At 43.8% G+C, this 25,625-nt stretch overlaps 1 protein-coding gene across 2 annotated transcripts in view; it reads right to left on the reverse strand.

The window, feature by feature from the left end:
- gnb1l (guanine nucleotide binding protein (G protein), beta polypeptide 1-like) overlaps positions 1-25,625 on the reverse strand; it is a 47,326-nt gene that overhangs the window by 12,728 nt on the left and 8,973 nt on the right. Inside the window, exons 3-5 of one of the 2 annotated variants that reach the window (XM_070888060.1) lie at positions 19,926-19,986; positions 10,296-10,428; positions 1,574-1,699 (exon numbers count right to left, since the gene is read on the reverse strand). In XM_070888060.1, coding sequence (XP_070744161.1) covers positions 1,574-1,699; positions 10,296-10,411 — 242 coding nt within the window. In that variant the 5' untranslated portion in view covers positions 10,412-10,428; positions 19,926-19,986. The remainder of the gene's footprint in view (positions 1-1,573; positions 1,700-10,295; positions 10,429-19,925; positions 19,987-25,625) is intronic. The other variant, XM_070888059.1, reaches the window with a different exon arrangement.

A 25,625-nucleotide genomic window follows, 5' to 3' on the forward strand; every position in this document is an offset into this window, starting at 1 on the left:
TTGCTGGACAGTAAGAATAGCGGAGAGAACAAGAGTGAATCAGGGCTTGGCCAATATGCCACAGCCAAACAGAAGGAGAATAGAGGCACCAAGGCAAATAGACCAACAATATTGTGAGTATCAGCAGGCTACTCACTCAATACAGCCAAGCCTAAGAAAGACTTGCATTTATATAGCGCCTTTCACGACCACCGGATGTCCCAAAGCGCTTTGCATCCAATGCAGTACTTTTGAAGCGTAGTCACTGTTGTAATGTAGGAAACGCGATAGCCAACTTGCGCACAGCAAGCTCCCACAAACAGCAATGTGACAATGACCAGATAATCTGTTTTTGTTATGTGATGGAGGGATAAATATTGGCCAGGACGTAACTCCCCTGCTCTTCTTTAAAATAGCGCCATGGGATCTTTTACATCCACCAGAGAAGGCATCTGTTTAATGCCTCATCTGAAAGACGGCACCTCCGACAGTGCAGCACTCTCTCAGCACTGCACTGGGAGTGTCAGCCTAAATCTTTGTGCTCAAGTCTCTTGAGCGGGACTTGAACCCACAACCTTCTGACTCAGAGGCGAGTGCTGCCCACTGAGCCACTGGCTGGCACTAATCCTTATCCTATCCTCAACACACATACACCTTGTCCAATATATGCACATGCTATCCGGCAGGATTCATTGGATAGCAAACAGGAGCAGGAATACCATTCCCTCCTTAGCCCAGAGACATTGAGTTGGCTTACAGTGCTTAGTCTATAACAGAGATCAGCTTACTCAGCATGAACCAGCGATCTACCTGGTCTATGTAAGACAGCATGCAGTGGATGTACCCATTACTTTGTGGAGAAGGTGTCTCATATTTTAAAATAAATGACATCACAAAAACGACACCTTCGACTCAATTTGGAAGTTTTCACTGAATCACTATAACAGAGCAAAGGCCAACATGATAAAATGTTACACTGATGATAGCGATGGGAGCATCATCACCTCCAAGTTCCCCTCCAAGTCACGCGCCATCCTGGCTTGGACATATATCGGCCGTTCCTTCATCGTCGCCGGGTCAAAACCCTGTAACTCCCTCCCTAACAGCACTGTGGGAACACCTTCACCACACGGACTGCAGCGGTTCAAGGAGGTGGCTCACCACCACCTTCTCAAGGGCAATTAAAATGGCATTGACAACAACGCCCACGTCACAGGAACAAAAGAAGAGAAAAAACGTATCTTTCTCAATTAGTTCATTTTTCTTCCCCCGCCCGTTAAGTTTTGTGAAAGCTGCTCTGATCACTCTGCGAGTTTATCAATCAGCAGCTGAGCATTAGATGTCAGGAAGTTCCTACGTTCGATCCCAGCCTGTGCTGAGATAGCTGATTTTAGTTGGAGCAGCAACAGAGGTGCAGCTCACCTCAACACCACCTTGCTTAGTGTGTTACTCTGAGCCATGTCATGTCCTAATTTCCTCCACCTTATAACATGCACAAGTTGTGGCTCTCAGGAATTTCAACCAATGTGTAGTGATCTCTATGTTTGTCCATCCATGTTCCACCGAGAAGGATCAGATACCAGTGCAGACTAACCTGATGAGGGAGTCCCCCCCTTGCAAAGTTTGTGTCCATAAAACAGATTCTCCGCCATGGCTTTCCAGCACCGTATCTGCTCTGTGTGTTTTTAAGTTCCATATGTGTATTAGTCCATTAGCTGAGCTGTTGGAGGAAAACAGTAAGTTATTTGGTCAACGCAAGATTGTATATCATATTAAAAAACCCAGCTTAAGCGTATACATCCAATTCTGCAAACAAAGCCCATGGTATTAGTAATATTCAGTGGCAGAGGTTGACTTACAGTAAACATAAGAGCTCGGAGCAGGAGTAGGCCATTGGCCCCCCGAGCCTGCTCTGCCATTCAATGAGATCATGGCTGATCTGATCTTGGCCTCAAGTCCACTTCCCCACCCGCTCCCCATAACCTTTGACTCACCTATCATTCAAAAATCTGTCTAACTCCACCTGAAATATAGTCAAATGACTTAGCCACCACTGCTCTCTGGGGTAGAGAACGCCAAAGATTCATGACCCTCTTGAGGGAAGAAATTCCTCTTGATCTCCGTTTTAAATGCGCGACCCCTTATTCTGAAACCATGCCCCCCCTAGTTCTAGATTCTCCTTTGAGGGTAAACATCCTCTCTGTGTTGATCCTAAGCGATCTGGTGGTGTGCAATGGCTGTAAACACACTTAAACAAGATTTTCAGTGACTAATTTATGTTCTAGTCTGGTGCACCCTCATTAAAGCACTATAAGATAAAGTGTGACAGATAGTGATGGTGCTCAGCACTGGAGCTCCAACGCATCGTCAGAGTGGTACGGTGCGAGCTCACGTCCCACCATCTCCCACAGGCTCAGCTCCTGATTTCTACTGTGCTGAGGAGGAAGCATCAAACCAAATCTACCATGTCCCACGGAGGGCAGAAAGGAGGAATCAGAAGTCACTTTAGATCACCGCCGTGCAACTCAAGAACATTTGCCGAGGCCTTGGGAGTGGGATGGCCAAGCTTTTTCATGACACAGAGACCAAAGAAACTGGGAGTCAATAAAATGCTTTAAATAAAATGAGGTCGCGACCCCAAAAATAAACAAACTATATTTTTCAGCAAGTATGATTGAGTATCTAAACACTTTGGGGCGAAATTGCCCCTTTGCACAAGGCCCATTGGCGCGTCCGGCCGGCACTAATGAGACAATAAGTGGTTTGCATCCGGGGGCAGGCGGCGACAGCGTCGCGGCCGGAATTGCCACCGGGATGCTGCCGCGAGAAAGGACTTTGCGCCACACCCCATCGTTGGCACCCCGGGTGGCGGCGCATACAAGATGATGTCATCAGCGTGCGCGGCGATCCCTTTGCACCCTGCGGGAGCGTGATCAGCGCCAGGTGATGTCACCAACAGCTTCTCGGGGCGCGAAGCAGTGACTGGGGCGTTGCGGCCTCCCTTAAAGGGGAGAGCCTAGCGTTGCGTGGCCGCCATCTTCATCTAATTGGTGGTCGGCTCTGGAATCGGCCCGACAATGGCGGCCGTTGGTTTGGCCGGGCCGCCAATAGGCAAACTGCATCCCTTCTTGGGTGCCAGGCCGTTGGCCCAGCCGACACCTTTCCTTAGTGGCCCAGAGGGCGCCACGGGCCGTCCCTAGGCTTTGCAGCGTTCCTCCCCTTTAGGGATGGGGGGGGGGGGGGGGGGCGTGCAGGGAAAATGTTGCAACGCGTCAGCGCCGCACTTCCGCCTCCCAAGGGCGCACAAATCTTTTTATTCCCGGTAAAGAGCCCAATTCCGGAGCTCATGTATCCTCCTACTGTCGGGCGATTAAAAAAAAAAATCGAATAAATTAAATTCTGTGCCCTAAAACCAGCGCGGGGCAATTTCGCCCCCTATGTGTTAATATTTGTATAACATTTTATCTGGGCATTTCCCCCATTGCACCTCACACGGTTACTTTGACCCCCTTCCCCAACCAAGCCCTGGACAAGACTATCTGAAATGTGGGCTTTTTTGCTCTCAAGCCATCATCAGCACCCTCAATTACTGGGCAACAGTGCTGAGCGGCTGCAGTGTGGGACTGGTTTCCTTAATACTTCACTCATCTCTGTCCCTATTCGAGAACTTTCAAAACCAAAACTGAATGTCAGTCACAGCTTGGGTTCAAGCAACAACAACTTGCATTTATATAGTGACCCTTTAATGTAGCAAAACCTCCCAGGGCACTTCATAGGACTGTTATCCGACAAACATTGACACCGAGCCACAGGAGAGAGCAGGACAAGCATTCCGAAGACCAAAGGCAGCAAGTCTCCCATTGACTTGTGCGTCTTAAATCTCAGAGCACTGAGTATCATTCGAGAAACAAGCATGCTTTGCCAAGTATTGCTTCTAAACTCATACCTACAAAAATAGAACGGTGAAGCAAACAATTTAAACAAAGCTGAGAATACCGAGTAACATGCAGACAAACTTAAATAAAATGACAATTTCTTATTCTGCATGTTGCTACAGTCCTCAATATCCCTGTCGAGACAAGAAACAATTCATAAAAGGAGCTACTTCCAGTCCTTGAAAATAGATGGATATTTGGAAGAGAAAAAAACAGCTGGCAGCTTTTCATTTTTCTTTCTGGAGCAACATTACTTAAAGTCAAGAAGAAACCTAACCACATCCATCCTTTCCTTCCAATTGATCATAATTAATCTGGAAAAAATGCCAATTGATCTGTTCTCTGGCTTCCAAATATACCCTTGTAAATGATGGTGTGAAGCAACACTGGAAATCACCTGCGATCTGGCAGTGCTCAAAGCCAATAGTTTGTTGAAGAGCCCCATTAGTCCAAGTCCCACATCAAACTCGGTCACGCCACAAGTCCAGACAGTAGCAATTATAATTTTGCTGTTTTAGTAGCAATTATCCTTAGCTATCACTTTGGAGCAAAAAGATCACAAGGAATCACTCTTTGGGCCACTTACACAAAAGGACAATTACGATAAGCTTGAATTATGTAGCAATTTGCAATCAGCTCAACCCTCAAAACAATTTGATGATGGTGTGTGCTGGGGCGAGGCAGCAAGTGAAACATGTAATTTGGTAACAAGTTCATGACAGTGTCTTCACAAGGAGGAGGCTGGGCAGGTAGCCCACTTGGATTTTTTCTTTTATAATCGTTTTGGGCCTGGTGTTCAGACTCATTATTGACATTCAATCAGTTCCAGTCACATTCTGAAACAAAACCAATTTTTCAACTCCAACTGTCATTCTTCAAAGTTTAAACAAAGAAAATGCAGACTACAGACGGCATGAGTTCAGAATAAAAATCTCAAGGAAACAAAATCTTATTCATTGCAAGGCGTCATGATTTCCCATTTCTTGATTAATAATTAATTCAGGCAGACTACAATCAACTACACTTTAGGGTAGGAGTATGGTTGCTTGTATGTATCGATTTTTCCCCACTCGTTTCAGCGGGCTAACTTCTGGATCAGCCGACCGATTGCTCTTATAAGGAGGTTCTCCTCAGTTTCAAGGGTAATATGGTAATCATGGGGGGCTTTAATCTACACATAACATTTTTACAGGCCTTAACAGGGTAGATGCAAGTATTTCCTGAGGAGTCTAGAACCAGGGGGTCACAGTCTCAGAATAAGGGGTCGGCCATTTAAGACTGAGACGAGGAGAAACTTCTTCACTCAGAGGGTGGTGAATCTTTGGAATTGTTTACCCCAGAGGGCTGGGGATGCTCAGTCGTTGAGTATATTCAAGACAGAGATCGATAGATTTTTGAATATTAAGGGAATCGAGGGATATGGGGACAGTGCAGGAAAGTAGAGTTGAAGTAGAAGATCAACTGTGATCTTATTGAATCGTGGAGCAGGCTCAAGGGGCTGAATGGCCTACTCCTGCTTCTTATATTATGTTCTTATAGACTGGGCAACAAATTTGCAGTAATAATATGCAGGGCAAATTCATGGAATGTATACAAGATAGTTTTCTAGATCAGTATATTGAGGAACTAACGAGGGAACAGGCTATTTTAGATCTAGTATTATCCAATGAGAAAGGGTTAATTAATAAACTTGTAGTAAAGGGGCCCTGGGAAGAGTGACCATAAAAAGATAGAATTTTATATTAAGTTTGAAACTGATTTAGTAACATCCGAAACTAGGGTCTTAAATCTAAACAAAGCAAATTATGTAGCTATGAGGGGGTGAATTGACTAAGGTAGATTGGGAAACTACATTAGCAGAATGACGGTAGACAAGCAATGGCTAGCATTTAAAGAATACATAATTTACAACAAATATACATTCCTTTAAGGTACAAAACCCCCAGAGGAAAAGTGGTCCACTGTGGCTTACAAGAGAAGTTAAAGATAGCATTAGATCAAAGGAAAAAGCTTATAATGTTGCCAAAAAGAGTAGCAAGCCTGAGGTTTGGGAGGATTTTAGAATTCAGCAAAGGAGGGCCAAGAAATTGATGAAGAAAGGGAAAATAGAAGAAAGAAAGGTAAACTAGCGAGAGACATAAAATCAAACTGTAAAAGCTTCTATAGGCATGCAAAAAGGAAAGGATTAGCAAAAGTAAATGTGGGTCCCTTACAGGCTGAGGCAGGAGAAATTATAATGGGGAATAAGGAAATGGCAGAGAAATTAAACAAATACTTTGTGTCTATCTTCACGGAAGATGCAAAAAACCTCCCTGAAATAATGGAGAACCAAGAGTCTAGTGAGAATGAGGAACTGAAAGAAATCAGTATTAGTAAAAAAATAGCACTGAAGAAATTAATGAGACTGAAAGCTGATGAATCCCCTGGACCTGATAGCCTACATCCTAGGGTTTTGAAAGAGGTTTCTACAGAGATAGTGGATGCATTGGTTGTCATCTTCCAAAATTTCATAGATTCTAGAAAGGTTTCCACGGATTGGAAGGTAGCAAATGTAACCCCACTATTTAAGAAAGGGAGAGAGAAAACAGGGAACCACCAGACCAGTTAACCCGACATCAGTAGTAGGGAAAATGCTCGAATCTATTATTAAGGATGTGGTAACACGGCACTTAGAAAATATAATAGGATTGGGCAGAGTCAACACGGCTTTATGAAAGGGAAATCATGTTTGGCAAATCTGTTAGAAATTTTTGAGGTAACTAGCAGAATAGATAAGGGGGAACCAGTGGATGTGGTGTATTTGGATTTTCAGAAGGCATTATAAGGTGCCACACAAGAAGTTATTAAACAAAATTAGGGCTCATGGGGTTGGGCGTAATATACAACCATGGATTGAGGATTGGTTAACGGACAGAAAACAGAGAGTAGGAATAAATGGGTCATTTTCAGGTTGGCAGACTGTAACTAGTGGGATACCGCAAGGATCAGTGCTTGGGCCTCAGCTATTCACAATCTATATCAATGATTTCGATGATGGAACCAAATGCAATATATCCAAGTTTGCTGATGAGACAAAGCCAGGTGGGAATGTAAGTTGTGAGGAGGATGCAAAGAGATTTCAAGGAGATATAGACAGGCTAAGTGAGTGGGCAAGAACATGGCAAATGGAATATAATGTGGAGAAATGTAAAGTTATCCTTTGGTAGGAAAAATAGAAAAGCAAGAGTATTTTGTAAACAGTGAGAGATTGGGAAATGTTGGTGTTCAGAGAGACCTGGGTGTTAACATGCAGGTACAGCAAGCAATTAAGAAAGCAAATGGTATTTTGGCCTTTTTTAACAAGAGGATTTGAGTACAAGAGTACAGATGTCTTATCGCATCTATATAGGGCTCTGGTGAGACCACACCTGGAGTACTGTGTACAGTTTTGGTCTCCTTACCCAAGGAAGGATATACTTGCCATAGAGGGAGTGCAACAAAGGTTTACCAGACTGATTCCTGGGATGGAGAGACTGTCCTATGAGGAGAGATTGAGTGGACTAGGCCTATGTTCGCTAGAATTTAGAAGAATGAAAGGTAATCTCATTGAGACATACAAAATTCTTACAGGGCTTGACAGAGTAGATGCAGGGAGGATGTCTCCCCTGGCTAGGGAGATTGGAACCAGGATCACAGTCTCAGAATAAGGGATCGGCCATTTAGGACATGGATGAGAAGTTTCTTCACTCAGAGGGTGGGGAATCTTTGGAATTGTCTACCCCAGAAGGCTGTGGAGGTTCAGTCGTTGAGTATATTCAAGACAGAGATCGCTAGATTTTTGAATATTAAGGGAATCAAGGGATATGAGGATAGTGCAGGAAACTGGAGTTGAGGTAGATCAGCCATGATATTTCAGGCTTGAGGGGCAAAATGCCCTACTCATGCTCCTAATTCTTATGCTCTTATGTTTCAACACGGACTATAATGGTAAGGAAGCTACAACTGTATGTGACATGATGAAACGATAATTTTTAGATCATGCTGTATTTTTCCGAAAGTCACTTGATTTTGCTATACAGCTTCCCCCACATAAAAGTAATACATCAGTCATAGGAAAAGGAGTAGCCCATTCAGGCCCTCGAGCAATGTTCCCTGTAAGCTGCGCTTTGTTCTGCGCAGCCTGTTTCTTTTAATGCACTGTCCCTTTAAATTTCTGCGCATGCGCGATATTGACAATGTGAAAGCCGGTGAGTGGCCTGCACGGGACCTTTCAGGTTACTGCGGGCTGTGCGTGCACCTTGGTGGGAACATTGCCCTCCAGCCTGTTCTGCCATTCAAATAGATCGTGGTTGATCTGTATCTTAACTCCATTTACCCGCCTTGGGTCACAGGGCCAATTGGTATCAGTAGAAAGCATCTACCTCAATTTTGTGAAAATGAAACTTTATAAAATATTTTACAAGTTATATTTGATTTTAATTGGGAAGTTCTACTGGAACGACGGTTTGAGATCTGGTTTTTCTGCATGGGGCTAATTTCTCCACCGTCATCCAGTAGAGCATATGGAAATTTGTGGTCCCTGCTGTAGATGATAATTGGAGTTCTCAGGATTTTATTTTGCTGGTATGAAGCTCATTAATTAAAGCCCTTTGTTGTATTACTGGCTGTGCCAGAGCCATCATCTGCTGATCTCTACTTAAATATTCTAATCGTCTGCCCTCACTTTCAACTGAAGTTGAAGTCACCAGAAAGAAAGAAATGCTGCACATTTCACAGTCACAGTTTGCAAAATGTGTGACGTTGCAAGTATTTGTTTGTAGCACAGAGGTAGAAGCTGGATGCTACAGAACTCTGACACCTCCAGGAATAAATATAGACAATCATATTTTCTGCAGCCTTCAACTTCGCTGGGTCAAAATCCTGGAACGCCCTACTTAACAGCACTGTGGGAGCAACCTCAACCACACGGACTGCAGCGGCTCGAGGAGGCGGCTTACCACCACCTTCTCAATGGCAACTAGGGATGGGCAAGAAATGCTGGCCTTGCCAGTTCGTGCTCACATCCAGAGAATTAATTTTTTTAAATGCCTGAGGGCTGCCAGATAAAGAAGGCCCACTGCCCTCATGCACAAACAGCTCTATTAATTCTTTGCCCCCGGGCCCAGCAGGCCTTGGTGTAGTGGAACCTACCATTCAATTGTTGGTGAGCCAGCACGTCAATAATAGAAACAGAGGCAGCAGCATCAAGGGGAACTGCCACAGTATCACTAACTGAACAGGACAGGATTGAGGGGCTGAATGGTCTTTTTTTTCGTTCATGGGATGTGGGTGTCGCTGGCATGGCCAGCATTTATTGCACATCCCTGATTGCCCTTGGAATGGAGGTGGTGAGCAGCCTTCTTGACCCGCTGCAGTTCGTGTTGCCTACTCCTATTTCTATGTTCCTTCACCCTCCACAGCTAATTCAGCAGCTACAGCCACTCATCGAAATGTTTATGCCAGTTAACAGGTGCTGTACATGTCACATGCTGACTAGTTTCCTTTGTATCAAGAGCAGCACAAAGAACATATGAACATAAGAAATAGGAGCAAGAGTAGGCAATTTGCCTGCTCCGCCATTCATCAAGATCATGGCTGATCTGATCTTAGCCTCAACTCCACTTCCACGCCCGCTCCCCATAACCCTTGACTCCCTTATCATTCAAAAATCTGTCTATCTCCATCTTATTCTGAAACTATGCCCCCTAGTTCTAGATTCCCCCACGAGGGGAAACATCCTCTCTGCATCTACCCTCGAGTCCCCTCAGATTCTTATACGTTTCAATAAGATAAGAGTTAAACTACTGACCAGGAGAGGGCGGGGCCATCATCAGGGACATGTCAGTGGCCAGTAATTATTTGCCTTATTAGCAATGTTGCCATCTAATGCTCTAAAAACCCTACACCATGGTTTTATTTCTATTGCAATTTCCTGTTGGATTGATGTTGAACATAAAAAAATAATATCCCTACCCTCCGCCCAAAAAAATACCAAAAAAAACATTTACTCACAAGCATGCCCAGCATCGGTTTATCTCATTGTATATGTTGCCTGCGTATTGCAGTTAAAAATGGTCAAAGTTGTGACATAAAACTGCTACCTGATGGCACCACTGCAATGGAACATGTTGGAAATGTCACAGTAAGCAGTTTGCAGTAAGCTTGCTCAAGAATCTTCCTGCATACAGCAGAACACTACAGGGTGCCAGCACTGGTAGCAGAACCCTTTCACCTCAACGCGATGGGAAATCTTCCATTTTATTAGTTACACACACACACACACACACACACACGCGCGCACACCGCTACTTTTGTATTAAGTTTCAGCAGACTATTCCATGCACCACAGGAGACGTTCCTCACCCCGAGAAGAGTACAGGATCACAGCCCTCCTGATTTCTGCAGCAGAAATGCAGAGTGTTCACTGAAGCTCCGGTCCCTCGAAGCACAAACTTTGGATCAGGAGGACGCAGGGCCATAGGGTGGCTGCGGAAATCTGCGGAGAGGACATTCAATGAGTAACGCAACAATGGCTTAAAAATGGATCAAATATTCCTCAAATTCATAATGCGCTGGCTGTGTCTGTTGCTTCACAAATGCATATCCTAGACTTTTTAAACAAAATAGCACAACAAGAACAGCAGAAGTATATTCTATCGCAAATCGCCAGCACCAAATAGATAAAACATTTGCAATCACAATGTAGATTTAGAAAACCACAAATGGATATTCATCAAATGGACTTACGGCATAAAACAGGTACTATTTGGATAATATATATTGTTTAAAAATCATGAACATCTCTGAGTTATGCAACAGAATGGCTAGATGCAGTTTTACATTCAGAATTTATCATATGGTGAATTTTTGAATTTAATCAGGCAATTAAGGGGACGTGCCAAATAATGGCAAGACTTATATGAATGTTAACGAGGGTAAATGTATTCTCCCTATATGTTCAAGATCAACATACACAGAGAAGGTCACCACCCACCCTTCAAAACTGCATCTCACATTTCTCCACATTAACTTTCATCTGACATTCATCTAGCCAGTCAATGCCCCATGAAGTCACTTGCATTCACTGTTCAGTTAACCATGCTCCCTATTTTTGGGTCATCTGCAAATTTTGATATTGCACCCCATTAAACCCAAATTGGGTTCATATTCTATATAAACATTTTTAATGATCCATGGTCTCAGAATTCCAAAGATACCGCAAAGTAGGTGGTGCTATTAATGTAACGTTACGTGACAAATTGGAAAGCAATGGGGCAACATTGAACATTACACAACAGCCCAAACAGTAGCTTTCGGGAATCCCCAAACTAAGCAAAAAAAATGACAGGACAGAAACTCTATTTATCAGAAAAATAAGCAAGGAAATCCAATGTGGACGGCTGCAGACAGAGGTAATAATGCAAAACGGAGGACCTCAGAGAAGTTTAAAGTGAACCAAAAATGTAAAGTGAAGAAAAATCTCAGAAGGGGAAGACTGAACGACTTCAGATGAAAATAACTGCAGGAGGTCAGTGGCCCAATAATGGCAGAGGGACTTGAAAGATATACAGAGAAAAGGTCTTGAAATATATACAATTCCAGTAGGACGCTCTATTAGAATGGTGGAGCTTGCTTATCCACCACCCCCCCCACCCCCCTGCAGCCCCAAATATGCCCTGAGGACCCCCCCCCCCCCCCCGGCAGCCCCAAATATGCCCTGACCCCCCCCCCCCCGCCCAAAATATGCCCTTGCACAATTAGCTGTCAATTGGTAGATTTTAACCTATATGCTACATGCTCGCTGGTATGTTCCATATCTAGTCGGTTGTGATTTCTTCCTGTTTATATGAATGACATTTCAGCCAATCAGGTGCAAGTGTGACACATACTTCGCACATCAAGTGTAACAGATACAGGTGCCGGACACAAGACTCCCAAAGCAAACGCTCTACTCGGAAATCCTATACGGCAAGCGAGCCCCAGGTGGGCAGAGGATACGTTTCAAGGACACCCTCAAAGCTTCCTTGATAAAGTGTAACATCTCCACCGGCACCTGGGAATTCCTGGCCAAAGACCACTCTAAGTGGAGGAAGAGCATCCGGGAGGGCGCTGAGCACCTCAAGTTTCGTCGCCGAGAGCATACAGAAAACAAGAGCAGGCAGCGGAAGGAGCGTGCGGCAAACCAGTCCCACCCACACTTTCCTTCAACCACTGTCTGTCCCACCTGTGACAGGGACTGTAATTCCCGTATTGGACTGTTCAGTCATCCGAGAATTCACTTTTGGAGTGGAAGCAAGTCTTCCATGATTTCGAGGGACTGCCTATGATGATGATACCACAAACAAGACTATAACTATTTCCCCCCCCCCCCCCCCCATTCTGGGGCGATTTAATTTAGCTCATCAGGCCAAAGGTGTGATAACTGCCCATAAAGGTTCTTTTTCCGACCAATAATAAGCCTCATGTTTTTTTTCTCCAATGCCTCACATGAGCTCGTTTCTGCGGGTAATGTCAGCAACATCTAGAAGAACTGGATATCCTGCCTTGGTCAGAAAACTGCTCGGTTAAGGAGCCCTAGCTTAATTGTGCATTGCTAATCTGTCAGCCACGCAGATTTGTCAGCCCAGCCTCCCTAATTAAGGCCAGCACCGGGGTAGTGCTTCCTAAGTAAATGTTGAGCGATTAGGATAGCTGTTCTCACAGCCATGTACTCTTAACAGTTAGGAAGTATGTTTTGTGCTGGTGCATTTCTCCTTTGAGGAGATGTTTGTTCAAAGGCTTTCACTTATCAACATTTGACCAAACACGAGAAAAGCTATTTTAGTGCAACACAAAGCAACTAATTTCACATGGTTGACATGGCTGCAGATCTATTGACATAAAAATTTATGATTCATGCCACATTGTTAGCAGTCAGGCACTTTTAATAGTTATATATAAACAGAAACTTGGGCATAGTACCTAGATTTAAAAACACAAATTATCAAAATTTCGCACATTGTTCAATATTCAAATGCTTTAAACTTTGTCTTCTGTGCTGGTACAGGAACACAGAATGTTTACAGAAATGAGTCTGTAACGTATTGTGTTAAATACGAAAACAATAGGCAACATTCACTTTGTAGCTGTAGGTTTACTGTGTGGCAAAGACTGCGAAAGTCAATCAGAACACAGTACCAGTTTCACTTCTATTACTTACACAAAGAACCTGCAGGTTACAAAAAAAGCACGGAAAGCACATTTTAACAAAAAAACAACAAATGCTAGCTACGCTATATTAACATAAGGTACTAAAGTAGCGTCGGACCCATTGAGTAATAAATTGAGCACAGATTCTTATTCATCGCATTTCCAAAGCTGAAATCGGATCACTTCGGTAATTTAAACTTTAAGACAGCGATAATTTAGGAAGGGGGGGGGGGGGAAGGAATTAATTTAGTTGGAATGAATCAAAGAGATTTTCTTTTTCAATATTCTCATCCCAATCCCATATATTGTGGGATCCCATTCCTCTTTGAAGAAGTAACCAAGAGTCAGCCTTGTAGTCAGCAGAAGCAGATAACACAGGAACTGTAATCTGACTCTAAGCCTTGGATAAAGAAAGTTTGTTTCCTCGTGACCATATGATGGCTTCTCCATCAACACATTCTCACTAATTAGGCCTAATTATCAGCCGAAGCTCGCTTCCCCTTCATGTTATTAAATCAGAAATAATCACATGCCCTGGCTTCTGTCAGCACCTGAGAGACCGGAGACCCCAATTCAATTGAAACCACTATCAAGCCCGGCCTTTGGAAGAGCTGGCTTGGCAATTTCTCCCGGCTTCAAAAGATCCAGGTCCCACAGCCGCATGCCAGCGCTGCATTCTCGGGAGTGGATGCGTTCTTATGACTGACAGTGACACCCTTGACCCCTGCATTATTTCACAAATTACCGCTCCAGAAAAGATACTGATTAGCTATTGTGCGCTAATATTGGGTAAATGGCACACCAAACTTTCAGAAATGCATTCGTAACAAGCCACAGTGCATGGACAGAGTAAAAGAAAAAGGATCACTGACAGCAGAATGGACTCTGTACAAGTCCCCACATTTTGACAAAGGCAGGACAGATTGATTAGAATCAAACAGCCATGATTGTGTTACCCACGGGCATTTATAGAGGAATCTGTAAGCCAGGGATTTAGATAAAATTTGAAAACAGGGATTCTGCTGAAATTTGAGGAAGCTTTCGAAGTCAACACAGAAAAATCTTGCCAATTCTACTTTCAGTTTGTAAACTTTTGACATGAAATTCTGTTATCCCCAAATACTGATCAAGGTCACTTTTAATTTGATTACAGAATGTTTATTGCGAATTCAGAGAAACCTATATGACTTTTCTCGTTTGCAGACTTTGGCGAATAGCAATGAGAGAACAGTACACGAAGGGTTACAAAAACCGTATGAACTAAAACACTTCGGGCTAGAAATTGATCAAAGGCTGCCACTGCTCATTTACTGCCAACAAACGCCAAGATTCTGCAATTAACGCCGGTGGAAAATTGATCAAAAAAATAGCAAAAAAAACGCCCGGCAGGAAAAATGGGCGGAGCATGTGGATTCTCGGCGGGCCAGATCAAATTAAGTCCGAGGCTAGAGTCGGCCTAGGGAGAGGAGAAAAACACGGAAAATATTTTTTCAAAAAATAAAAAATAAAACATCGGAAAACATTCAAAGGAGCTTTTTTAACTGAAGCGCTTCAAAATAATTTTTAAAAAACACTTACTTTTTTTTGCAGGGTTTCATACCTACCTCCATCGAAAGGCTGCTCCGACTGGGTGTTTTATTTGCAGAAGTATGGATCACCGCTCCCACCAACTCAGGCGGGAGCGGTTTTCCCAGCGTTACAGGCCGGCGGTCCGCTCCCCAGCGTAAGGCCCTGATGAAATTCCCAACGAATGAAAGACCGCCCAAAACAAGGAAATAGCCCTCAGGACTTGAAAAATAACTTCAGACTGACTATTTTCCAGTGATCAATTTTTTTATCGTTATCAGATAAAACCTGCAGTGAACAAACAGGCCGCAATCATTAACCCTTCACCACACACCCAGAGACCACAAACTAGTGCTAGCATTGAACAGTCAGCAAAAGCTGACCCAAAACAGGATGACACCACTCCGTTAAAAGCAAGGGTCTGGAATTTCACCCGTGGCTACAACGTGGAAATTAGACACGAAAACTGGTCCATTCCATCGATGTCAAGTTGCGCTCAAGTTTCCTGCCAATCTCACTAGAATATGCCTGCAAATAAAAATACGTAGTCCTCATATGGTGGGTGATATTGAGGCTTTGGAAAGAGTGTAGAAGAGGGCCACTCGACTAATTCCAAGTCTAAAGCATCTTAGTTATCAAGACAGGCTGAAAGAGTTGGGAATCTATACCTTAGAGCAGCGTAGATTATGGGGGGGATATGATTGAGGTTTATAAGATAATGAAGGGAATAGACGGTGTTCCAGCTGACAGTTTATTTCAATATGTTCGGCAGGACCAAGGGGCACAAATTTAAGTTGTAAAGAGCTAGATCTAGATTAGACGTCAGGAGATGATTCTTTTCCAAGAGAATAGCAGACCCCTGGAACAAGTTGCCTTTGCATGTGATGGATGCAGACTCGCTGAATTCCTTCAAGCGAAAGCTGGATTTGTTTCTGGCTGCGGCGGAGATCACCTCTTACAGAAGGTAGGTACTGCAAGGAATTCAATGCCAAAGTGATCTCCTGGACATAGTTTCGATCGCCTAGATGGGTCGGAGAGGAACGTCCCTGATTTTTTTTTCGGCAAATTTTGTTTGTGTTAAAATCTGTTTTTTTGCCTCTCCCAGGAGATCACATGGTTTTGGGTGGGTTGAAGTCATCATAGGCAGTCCCTCGAACAAGGATGATTTGCTTCCACGAGTTCAAAGGTGTTTCGATGAAGGACCCGATGTTCCAGTCCTGAACTCCAATTGAGGGGGTGGAAGATGCCTGTGCGTGGATTTTTTTTAGCGTGTGGTGACTGTTGCACACCAACCACCACACGGGCTTCACAAAGCTAGGTCTTGGTCCAGTGACAAGGGTTAACCAAGACAGCTGGAGACCTGCTCTGCTGCAGGGTGGGGTGAAGTGTATATGTTGTGATACACAAGGTATCGCAATTGTGTGGGACAGGCTCGATGGACCAGATGGTCTTTACCTGTCCGTCATTGTTCGCAGGTTCATAAAAACGGGCATAAATGGACGTAAATCAGCGTATAAAATCGGGGCCCCAAGGAAAGCACCGAACTCACACCATATATTCTGTGAAAATAAAAATTTCAACTCATTGAACCAACATTCATGCACAGCAAAAAAAAAGCGTCATTTAGATTCTGAAATTAAAATGTTTCCAGACTGAGTGATATTACATAGATTGGGACACAGATGGGATTTCCCCCTGCCACTAGACGGGAAGAAAAAGTCAGTAGCAGAGGAATTCCCTCAGCTGCCTTCTGATTTGAGTGTGCTGTCACAGACCTTGGATCAGGTAGCCCATGTGCTAATAAGCATTGTCTGGTTGCACCTGGGGGAAAAATAGGGGTTTCCCCTCAAATGGGAAAAAACAAATTGATTCCTTATAAAAGTCTTAAAAACCCCTTCTCAGATGTTGAACAATGGCGTAGTACAAATTGAAGCAGTATGCAATGTTCCCCCTATGATGCACAGCCAATCGGGCAGCCCTGCTCACCAGCGGCTGCCAATTTAAAAAATACCGTGCATGCGCGGCCACGCAGCAAATTTAAAGGGACTGCGCACCGAAAAATAAATTAGAGAAAGCATTGGCAGTATGCCATGTATTTTACATAGCGCAGCATCTACATGCTCTTTTTGAAATTGGGCAATATCTAACATCTTGGAACCAAAAACAATTACTGCAACTTCCCCCTACAGGTTTAAAAACATATATATATTAGAAATTCTTTCAGTGAACCAATGTGTAGCCTAAAATTACATCAAATCAGGCATTTTTATAGAGTTACAGTGTACAAATGGAAGTGCCCAGAAGCCTACTGTGTCTCCAGTGCATGCTGAGTGAGTGCTGCACTGTCGGAGGTGCCGTCTTTCAGATGAGATGTTAACCTAAGAGGGCAGATGGGGGCTCGGTTTAACGTGAAAGATCCCACAGCACTATTTCAAAGAAAAGCAGGGGAGTTCTCCCAGGTCATGGCCAATATTTATTCCTCAACCAACAGTACAGGTCGAATCTCTCCAGTCCGGGAATCTTTGGTCCGTCAACCTCCCTGGTCTGGCATCATTCCCGGTGGGTGAGTACTAAAAAACAGATTAGCTGATCATTATCTCCTTGTTGTTTGTGGAAGCTCGCTGTGTGCAAATTAGCTGCCGCGTTTCCTACATTATAACAGTGACTACACTTCAAAAAGTACTTTATTAGCTATAAAGACTTATATTTATATAGCACCTTCCATGACCACCGGACGTCTCAAAGCGCTTTACAGCCAATTAAGTATTTTTGAATTGCAGTCACCGTTGTAACATAGGAAACGCAGCAGCTAATTTGCACACAGCAAGCTCCCACAAACTGCAATGTGATAATGACCAGACCATCTGTTTTAGTGATGTTGACTGAGGGATAAATATGGGCCAGGACACCAGGGATAACTCCCCTGCTCTTCTTCCAAATAATGCCATGGATCTTTTACGTCCACTTGAGCGAGCAGATGGGGCCTCATCCGAAAGACAGCATCTCCAACACAGATTGTCAGCCTAGATTTTTGTGCTCAAGTCCCTGGAGTGGGACTTGAACCCACAACCTTCTGACTCAGAGGCAAGAGCGCTACCCACTGAGCCACGGCTGACACGTAAAACACTTTGGGATGTCCCGAGGTCATGAAAGGCGCTGTATAAATACAAGTTAATTTTTCCAAAGGTTTACGCAAATAAAGATAGTTGTGTTTCACTGAGCAAATCAATCTACGCCCATGCTATTAAAGAATACCCAGCCCCTTCAGTAGATATTTTTTAACACCTGTCTATAGTGAACACTTTCAGCTCACCTGCAGTCACACACACACACACACACACACACACACACACTACTGTTACATTTACATATCTGGCTCAGTGCCGCCTATATTTCTGCCATCAGCAACAGACCGGCAATGCAGAAAGTTGGTATTCTTGCCACCAGAGGCTGTCCACACCAACAGGCAGTTTTCCCCTGGACGTCTTTGGCAGTAGCACCTTCTCTGATGGTATCATGAAGAGAAGGCGGCTTGCTGTCAGAGGTACAGGCAACCACCGCTTTTGGCCCACAAAGCAGACGGAGTGTAACCCAGACTAGTCTGTACAATTCAGTGATGTGATTTTGCATTCGCCGGCCAACATGGACCTTCCCAATTATTGCGAAAGCTGGAACAGCAGCAGCTAAATAGCTGCAAACCACGACTTCAAAACTGCACAATTTTACACGTGCACAATTGTTTTAAAGCGAAGCCAGCTGTTGCCCGGACATATAAACAGGGTCAAAAAAAGCAGAAAATGCTGGAAACACTCAGCAGGCCAGGCAGCATCCGTGGAGAAACAGAGTTAACGTTTTGAGTCTGAGACCATTCATCAGAACTGGAAAAGTTAGAGATGTAACAGATTTTAAGCAGGTGCAGGAGCAGGGAAAGGGAGGTGGGGAGGAAAGAACAAAAGGGATGGTCTGCGATAGGGTGGAAGGCAGGAGAGATTAAATGGGAATGGCAGAATCATCAAAAGCTTCTGAAAAAATAGGGGCAGAGGTTATGGTCTGAAATTGTTGAACTCTATGTTGAGTCCAGAAGGCTGTAAAGTGCCCGATCGAAAGATGAGACGCTGTTCCTCGAGCTTGCGTTGTGCTTCATTGGAACAGTGCAGGAGGCCGAGGACAGAGATGTCAGAGTGGGAGTGGAGCGGAGAATATAAACAGGGTCCTTCCTTACAGAACCTGGGACCGAGATGGTGTTGCAGAACTGCACAATTTTACCCATCAATAAAAATGCATCTGATGAAAAAACTCTTAAAAGAAAGATGTCATTCAAATATTAAAAATAGTGCTTCATTTCCAGGTAAGCAGACATCCACAGTAAGTATTCTCGTTCAAAGCATACACACACACGGTGGACGTTTCCACTCAACTGTGCTCTGAAAATAAAATACCCGTCCAATACTCCATGTGGAAGTGTGGAGGCCTCTTAAAGAACTGTATTCCCCAACATTATCATCGGTTTCCTTCCAAGGATAATTAAATTGACTGATACCGTTTTATGATCCTGAACATTATAGAATCCTAAACAATTATAAAGAGAAACATACTGATTGTCAGTACCTGTACTTATTTTATATTATCCAACGGCTGCTTAAAGGCTACCTTTTCTGCATAGTGAAATTGTGAATAGGGAGCAGACATCCGATATCAATTAACTTGAGGATTTAATATGATTTATTCCATCATGATCTTGTTGAGATTAAGATGCAAGATAGTGAGGGAAAGAATAATGAGGGGGAAAAAAAAAACAGAAAAGGATACCGAGGAGAAGTATAAATGTATCAAGCTTCTAACGCTATATACAAATGTGTACAACATTGGAAATAAATTCAGAGAGCTAGAGGCATTAGTTAGAATGGAGGGCGGGACAAAGTAGCTTGAAGCTTGGCTTCAGTCAGAACTATTCTTGGTTATCACATTTTCAGGAGAGACAGAGAAGGAAAAAAGGGAGGAGGGGTGATCTTATTTAAGCCATGGCTACAGTAACAGAAGTTTTTTTTTGATAATGACACTCACACAGAGCATGAGGTGGAAACGCAGCCCATACATTTAGAGAAACGGCTAGGGGCACAGAAAACAAAATCAGAGCAAATGAGTCAAGAAAGAAATAGCAAGGGTCAGTTACCATATTTGGAGTACATTATACTATTATAGGTAGGAGTACAGTAGCATAGCGGTTGTGTTACTGACCTAGTAATCCCGGGCCTCGACTAACGATCCGGAGACGCAAGCTCAAATCCCACCACTGCAGCTGGGGAATTTAAATTCAATTAAATAACTAGTATCAGTAATGGTGACCATGAAACTACCGGATTGTCGTAAAAAAAACCCACCTGGTTCACTGATGGAAATCTGCTGTGCTTACCCGGTGTGGCCGATATGTGGCCCAGACCCACAGAAACGTGGCTGACTCTTGACTGCCCCCTGAAATGGCCCAGCAAGCCACTTATTCAAGAAGGCAGCTCACCACCACCTTCTCGAGGGCAATTAGGGATGGTCAATAAATGCTGGCCTTGCCGGCGATGCCCGCATCCCGTGAATGAATTTTTAAAAATACTCCACTGAGTTGTGAGAAAAAAAATCAAGGATGAAATTATCAGCCAATTTAGAGAGCTTTGCAGTAATTCATTGGCCGTGAGGTGCTTGGGGACGTCCGATGTCACGAAAGGCGCTATATAAATGCAAGTTCTTTCTTTAATGACAGAGATGTAATATTGGACAACTTTAATTATACTAAGTTAGAGTGGGCTAAGAAAAACACCTGTGGTCAAAAGAGGGAGTGCCTCTTAGAACACACTCAGACCTGTTTCCTTAATCATAGAATCATAGAAATTTACAGCACGGAAGGAGGCCATTTCGGCCCATCGTGTCCATGCTGGCCAACAAGAGGCTATCCAGCCTAATCCCTCTTTCCAGCTCTTGGTCCGTAGCCCTGCAGGTTACAGCACTTCAGGTGCACATCCAAGTACTTTTTAAATGTGGTGAGGGTTTCTGCCTCTACCACCCTTTCAGGCAGTGAGTTCCAGACCCCCACAAATCCGCTCTAAACCTTCTACCAATTACTTTAAATTTATGCCCCCTGGTTGTTGACCCCTCTGCAAAGGGAAATACCCACTATACTACAGACCAGCCCACACTGCGATATGTGTGTGCACTAGGTCCGTGGAGCAGGGCAGGTCTCCAATCGTCCTGGTTAAACCCTTGCCACTGGATAAAGACCTAGTTCTGTCAAGCCCGTGTGGTGGCTGATGTGCAAAAGTCACCACATGTTAAAAAAATCCACGCACAGGCATCATTCCACCCCCTCGACTGGAGTTCAGGACTGGATCATCAGGTCCTTCATTGAAACATCTGCGAACTCTCAAGGAAGCAAGTCATCCTCGTTTAAGGGACCATCTATGATGATGATCTCTGCCTCTCGTAATTTTATACACCTCAATGAGGTCTCCCTTCAACCTCCTCTGTTCCAATGAAAACAAATCCAGCCTATCCAATCTGTCCTCATAGCTTAGATTCTCTACTCCCGGCAACATCCTCGTAAATCTCCTCTACACCCTCTCCAGTGCAATCACGTCCTTCCTGTAATGTGGTGACCAGAACTGCACGCAGTACTCCAGCTGTGGCCTAACCAGTAATTTATACAGTTCAAGCATAACCCACCTGCTATATAAAGGCAAGCATTCCATATGCCTTTTTAACCACCTTATCTACCTGGTTTAACCACCTTATCTACTTGTTCAACCAGGAAGAGAGCTGTACTGCATAACCAAGCCGGACAAGTAAGTGATCTGCAAGTTGGAGAATACTTGCAAAATAGTTATTGGAACCTAACTGATTCACATTGAAAATACAGAGGAATCAAAAATAAAGGCACTGGACTGGAAATTAGCCAATTTCAGTCTAGTGAAAGGATCCCTAGCCCAGGCTAACTGGTTGTAAAAAATGGCAGGTCAAGCAGTGGTGGGAGATATTTAAATACCAGAAAGATAAAGCACAGATTTAATACATTCCAACTGGAAGATACGCCAAGGACAAAGGTTCCATGGATAAATAGAGGGTTCAGTGTAAAAATCAGATCTACAAGTAAAGGTGTATGATAAATATGGGAGGGAACAACACAGAAGAATATTCTCATATAGAAGGGAAGCAAAAAAGGAAGATTAGGAAAGACTGAGGAGGTGGGGGGGGGGGGGGAGGGGGGAGGGGGGGAGGAGGAGTACGAGAGAAGATAAGTGATCAACAAAGGAAAATGGCAAGGGTTGTTATAAGCACATAAAATGTACAAGGGTGGTCATAGAAGGGATAAGGATCACTTACAAAGGGGCAATCTTATAGCTGAGATTGAGGAAATCGAAGAGATGTTTTAATAATTTTTGCCCCTCCGTTTTTAGAGAACAAGAACTTGCATCTATATAGCGCCTATAATGTGGTGAAACGACCTAAGGCGCCTCACAGGAGTATTATGAGATAAAAATGAGACACCAAGCCGCATTTTGAAAAGGGAGGGTAAACAGCCAGTAGTGCATATAGGTACCAACGATATAGGTAAAAAAATGGGATGAAACATAGAAACATAGAAAATAGGTGCAGGAGTAGGCCATTCGGCCCTTTGAGCCTGCACCGCCATTCAATAAGATCATGGCTGATCCTTCCCTCAGTACCCCTTTCCTGCTTTCTCTCCATACCCTTCATCCCCTTAGCCATAAGGGCCATATCTAACCCCCTCTTGAATATTTCCAATGAACTGTCATCAACAACTCTCTGCGGCAGGGAATTCCACAGGTTAACAACTCTCTGAGTGAAGAAGTTTCTCCTCATCTCAGTCCTAAATGGCTTGTCCCTTATCTAAGACTTCTCCTCTCTTCCAGGTCATCTATGTATATTGTAAACAGTTGTGGTCCCAGCACCAATCCCTGTGGCACACCACTAACCGCCGATTTCCAACCCGAAAAGGACCCATTTATCCTGACTCTCTGCTTTCTGTTAGCCAGCCAATTCTTGATCCATGCTAATACATTTCCTCTGACTCCGCGTACCTTTATCTTCTGCAGTAACCTTTTGTGTGGCACCTTATCGAATGCCTTTTGGAAATCTAAATACACCATATCCATTGGTACACCTCTATCCACCATGCTCGTTATATCCTCAAAGAATTCCAGTAAATTAGTTACACATGATTTCCCCTTCATGAATCCATGTTGCGTCTGCTTGATTGCACTATTCCTATCTAGATGTCCCGCTATTTCTTTCTTAATGATAGTTTCAAGCATTTTCCCCACTACAGATGTTAAACTAACCGGCCTAGTTACCTGCCTTTTGTCTGCCCCCTTTTTTAAACATTAGCTGCTTTCCAATCCGATGGCACCTCCCCAGAGTCCAGAGAATTTTGGTAGATTATAACGAATGCATCTGCTATAACTTCTGCTATCTCTTTTAATACCCTGGGATGAATTATTTCAATGATCAGTCATTGAAAGTTGGCATGCTGGTACAGCAGGCGGTGAAGGCGGCAAATGGTATGTTGGCCTTCATAGTTAGGGGTTTTGAGTATAGGAGCAGGGAGGTCTTACTGCAGTTGTACAGGGCCTTGGTGAGGCCTCACCTGGAATATTGTGTTCAGTTTTGGTCTCCTAATCTGAGGAAGGATGTTCTTGCTATTGAGAGAGTGCAGCGAAGGTTCACCAGACTGATTCCCGGGATGGCAGGACTGACATATGAGGAGAGACTGGATCAACTGGGCCTGTATTCACTGGAGTTTAGAAGGATGAGAGGGGATTTCATACAAACATATAAAATTCTGACGGGACTGGACAGGTTAGATGCAGGAAGAATGTTCCCGATGTTGGGGAAGTCCAGAACCAGGAGACAGAGTCTAAGGGTAAGGGGTAAGCCATTTAGAACTGAGATGAGGAGAAACTTCTTCACTCAGAGAGTTGTTAACCTATGGAATTCCCTATCACAGAGCGTTGTTGATGCCAGTTCATTGGAGTTCAAGAGGGAGTTAGATGTAGCCCTTACGGCTAAAGGGATGAAGGGGTATGGAGAGAAAGCAGGAATGGGGTACTGAGGTAAATGATCAGCCATGATCTTATTGAATGGTGGTGCAGGCTCGAAGGGCCGAATGGCCTACTCCGACACCTATTTTCTATGTCTCTATGTTTCTATAAGTAGAAATTAGCGCAGATGACCAAAAGCTTGGTCAAAGAGGTAGGTCTTAATAAGCGCCTTAAAGAAGGAAAGAGAGGTAGAGAGGCAGAGTGGTTCCAGAGCTTGGGGCCTAGGCAACAGAAGGCATGGCCCTAATGGTTAAGCGATTATAAATCAGGGATGCTCAAGAGGGCAGAATTAGAGGAGCGCAGACATCTCGGGGGGAGTTGTGGGGCTGAAGGAGATCACAGAGATAGGGAGGGTGAAAGTGGGACCATAGGAGTTGCTGAGGAGAACATTGAAGAGCCAGTGCTAGAGGTAAATATTCAAAAAAAAAGAGAATTTTTAAAAAAGTCAACGGGACTAACAGTAGAAAAGTCACAAAGCCCCAATGGTACGCACCCACAGTACTGAAGGAGAGGAGAGGAGAGGAGACGGCAGAGACACTAACAGTAATTGGGCCAACAAACGGGAGATTAGCACATCTTATATCTCAGAGAGGAAAGAGATAACCATGAAATTTCCCAAAAAGAGGAAAGGGATAAGCCAGGACATTTTAGGCCAATTAGTCTTACCTCTTCGCCTTGGGACGTTTTATTATGTTAAAGGCGCTATATAACTACAAGTTGTTCTTGTGGTTTTGAGTAAACTTTCAGAGTCCATAGTACAGAAAGAAAGAAGAAAGACTTGCATTTATTTAATGCCTCACAGAGCACCGGACGTCTCAAGGCGCTTTACAGCCAATGAAGTAGTTTTGGAATGTAGTCACTGTTGTAACGTTGAAGGATTTAATACATTCCAACTGGAAGATACACCAAGGGCAAAAGTTCCATGGATAAATAGAGATTCTGGATTTTATACCTAGAGGCAAATTGAACATATGAGCAATAAATTGATGTTGAGTTGGTTCAAGACAACGCCAAGGGCCACTAAAAGGGGAATTCATACAGGTAACATTTTTCTATATAATGTCCTCCTTCATCTGTAATTGGATAAATATTGAAGCGGTAAAATTTACAGGGCTATGGGGAAAGAGCGGGACAGCGGGACTAATTGAATAGATCTTTCAAAGAGCCGACACAGGCACGATGGGCCGAATGGCCTCCTTCTGTCCTGTATCACTCTATGATTTAATGAATTAAGAATAAGAATATAAGAATCAGGAGCAGGAATCGGCCATTCGGCCCCTTGAGCCTGCTCCGCCATTCAGCAAGATCATGGCTGATCTTCGACCTCAACACTTTCCTGCCCGATCTACATATCCCTCGATTCCCCACGAGTCCAAATTTCTACCTCAGCCCTGAATGTACTCAACGACTCCTCATCCAGAGCCCTTTGGGGTAGAGAATTCCATAGATTCTCAACCCTCTGAGTGAAGAAATTCCTCCCCATCTCAGTCTTAAATGGCCAACTCCTTATCCTGAGACCATGCCCCCTGGTTCTAGACTCTCCAGCCAGGGGGAACAACCTCTCAGCATCTACCCTGTCAATCCCCCTCAGAATCTTATCTTATATAATGTTCAATGAGATCACCTCTCATTCTTCCAAACTCCAGGAGTATAGACCCACATTGAATCCTCTTTGTACGATGTATATATGGTAAATGGTATAAATAATAACTTTTATTTATATAGCACCTTTAACATAGTAAAAGGTAGTAAAATGAAATAAATCTGGCACAGTACTTCCAATTAAATGTGATAGTGGCACAAGGGGACACGGATTCAAACTGGCAAAAGACAA

Source organism: Pristiophorus japonicus, chromosome 8 (assembly GCF_044704955.1).
Source record: "Pristiophorus japonicus isolate sPriJap1 chromosome 8, sPriJap1.hap1, whole genome shotgun sequence".
Lineage (NCBI taxonomy): Eukaryota > Metazoa > Chordata > Chondrichthyes > Pristiophoridae > Pristiophorus > Pristiophorus japonicus.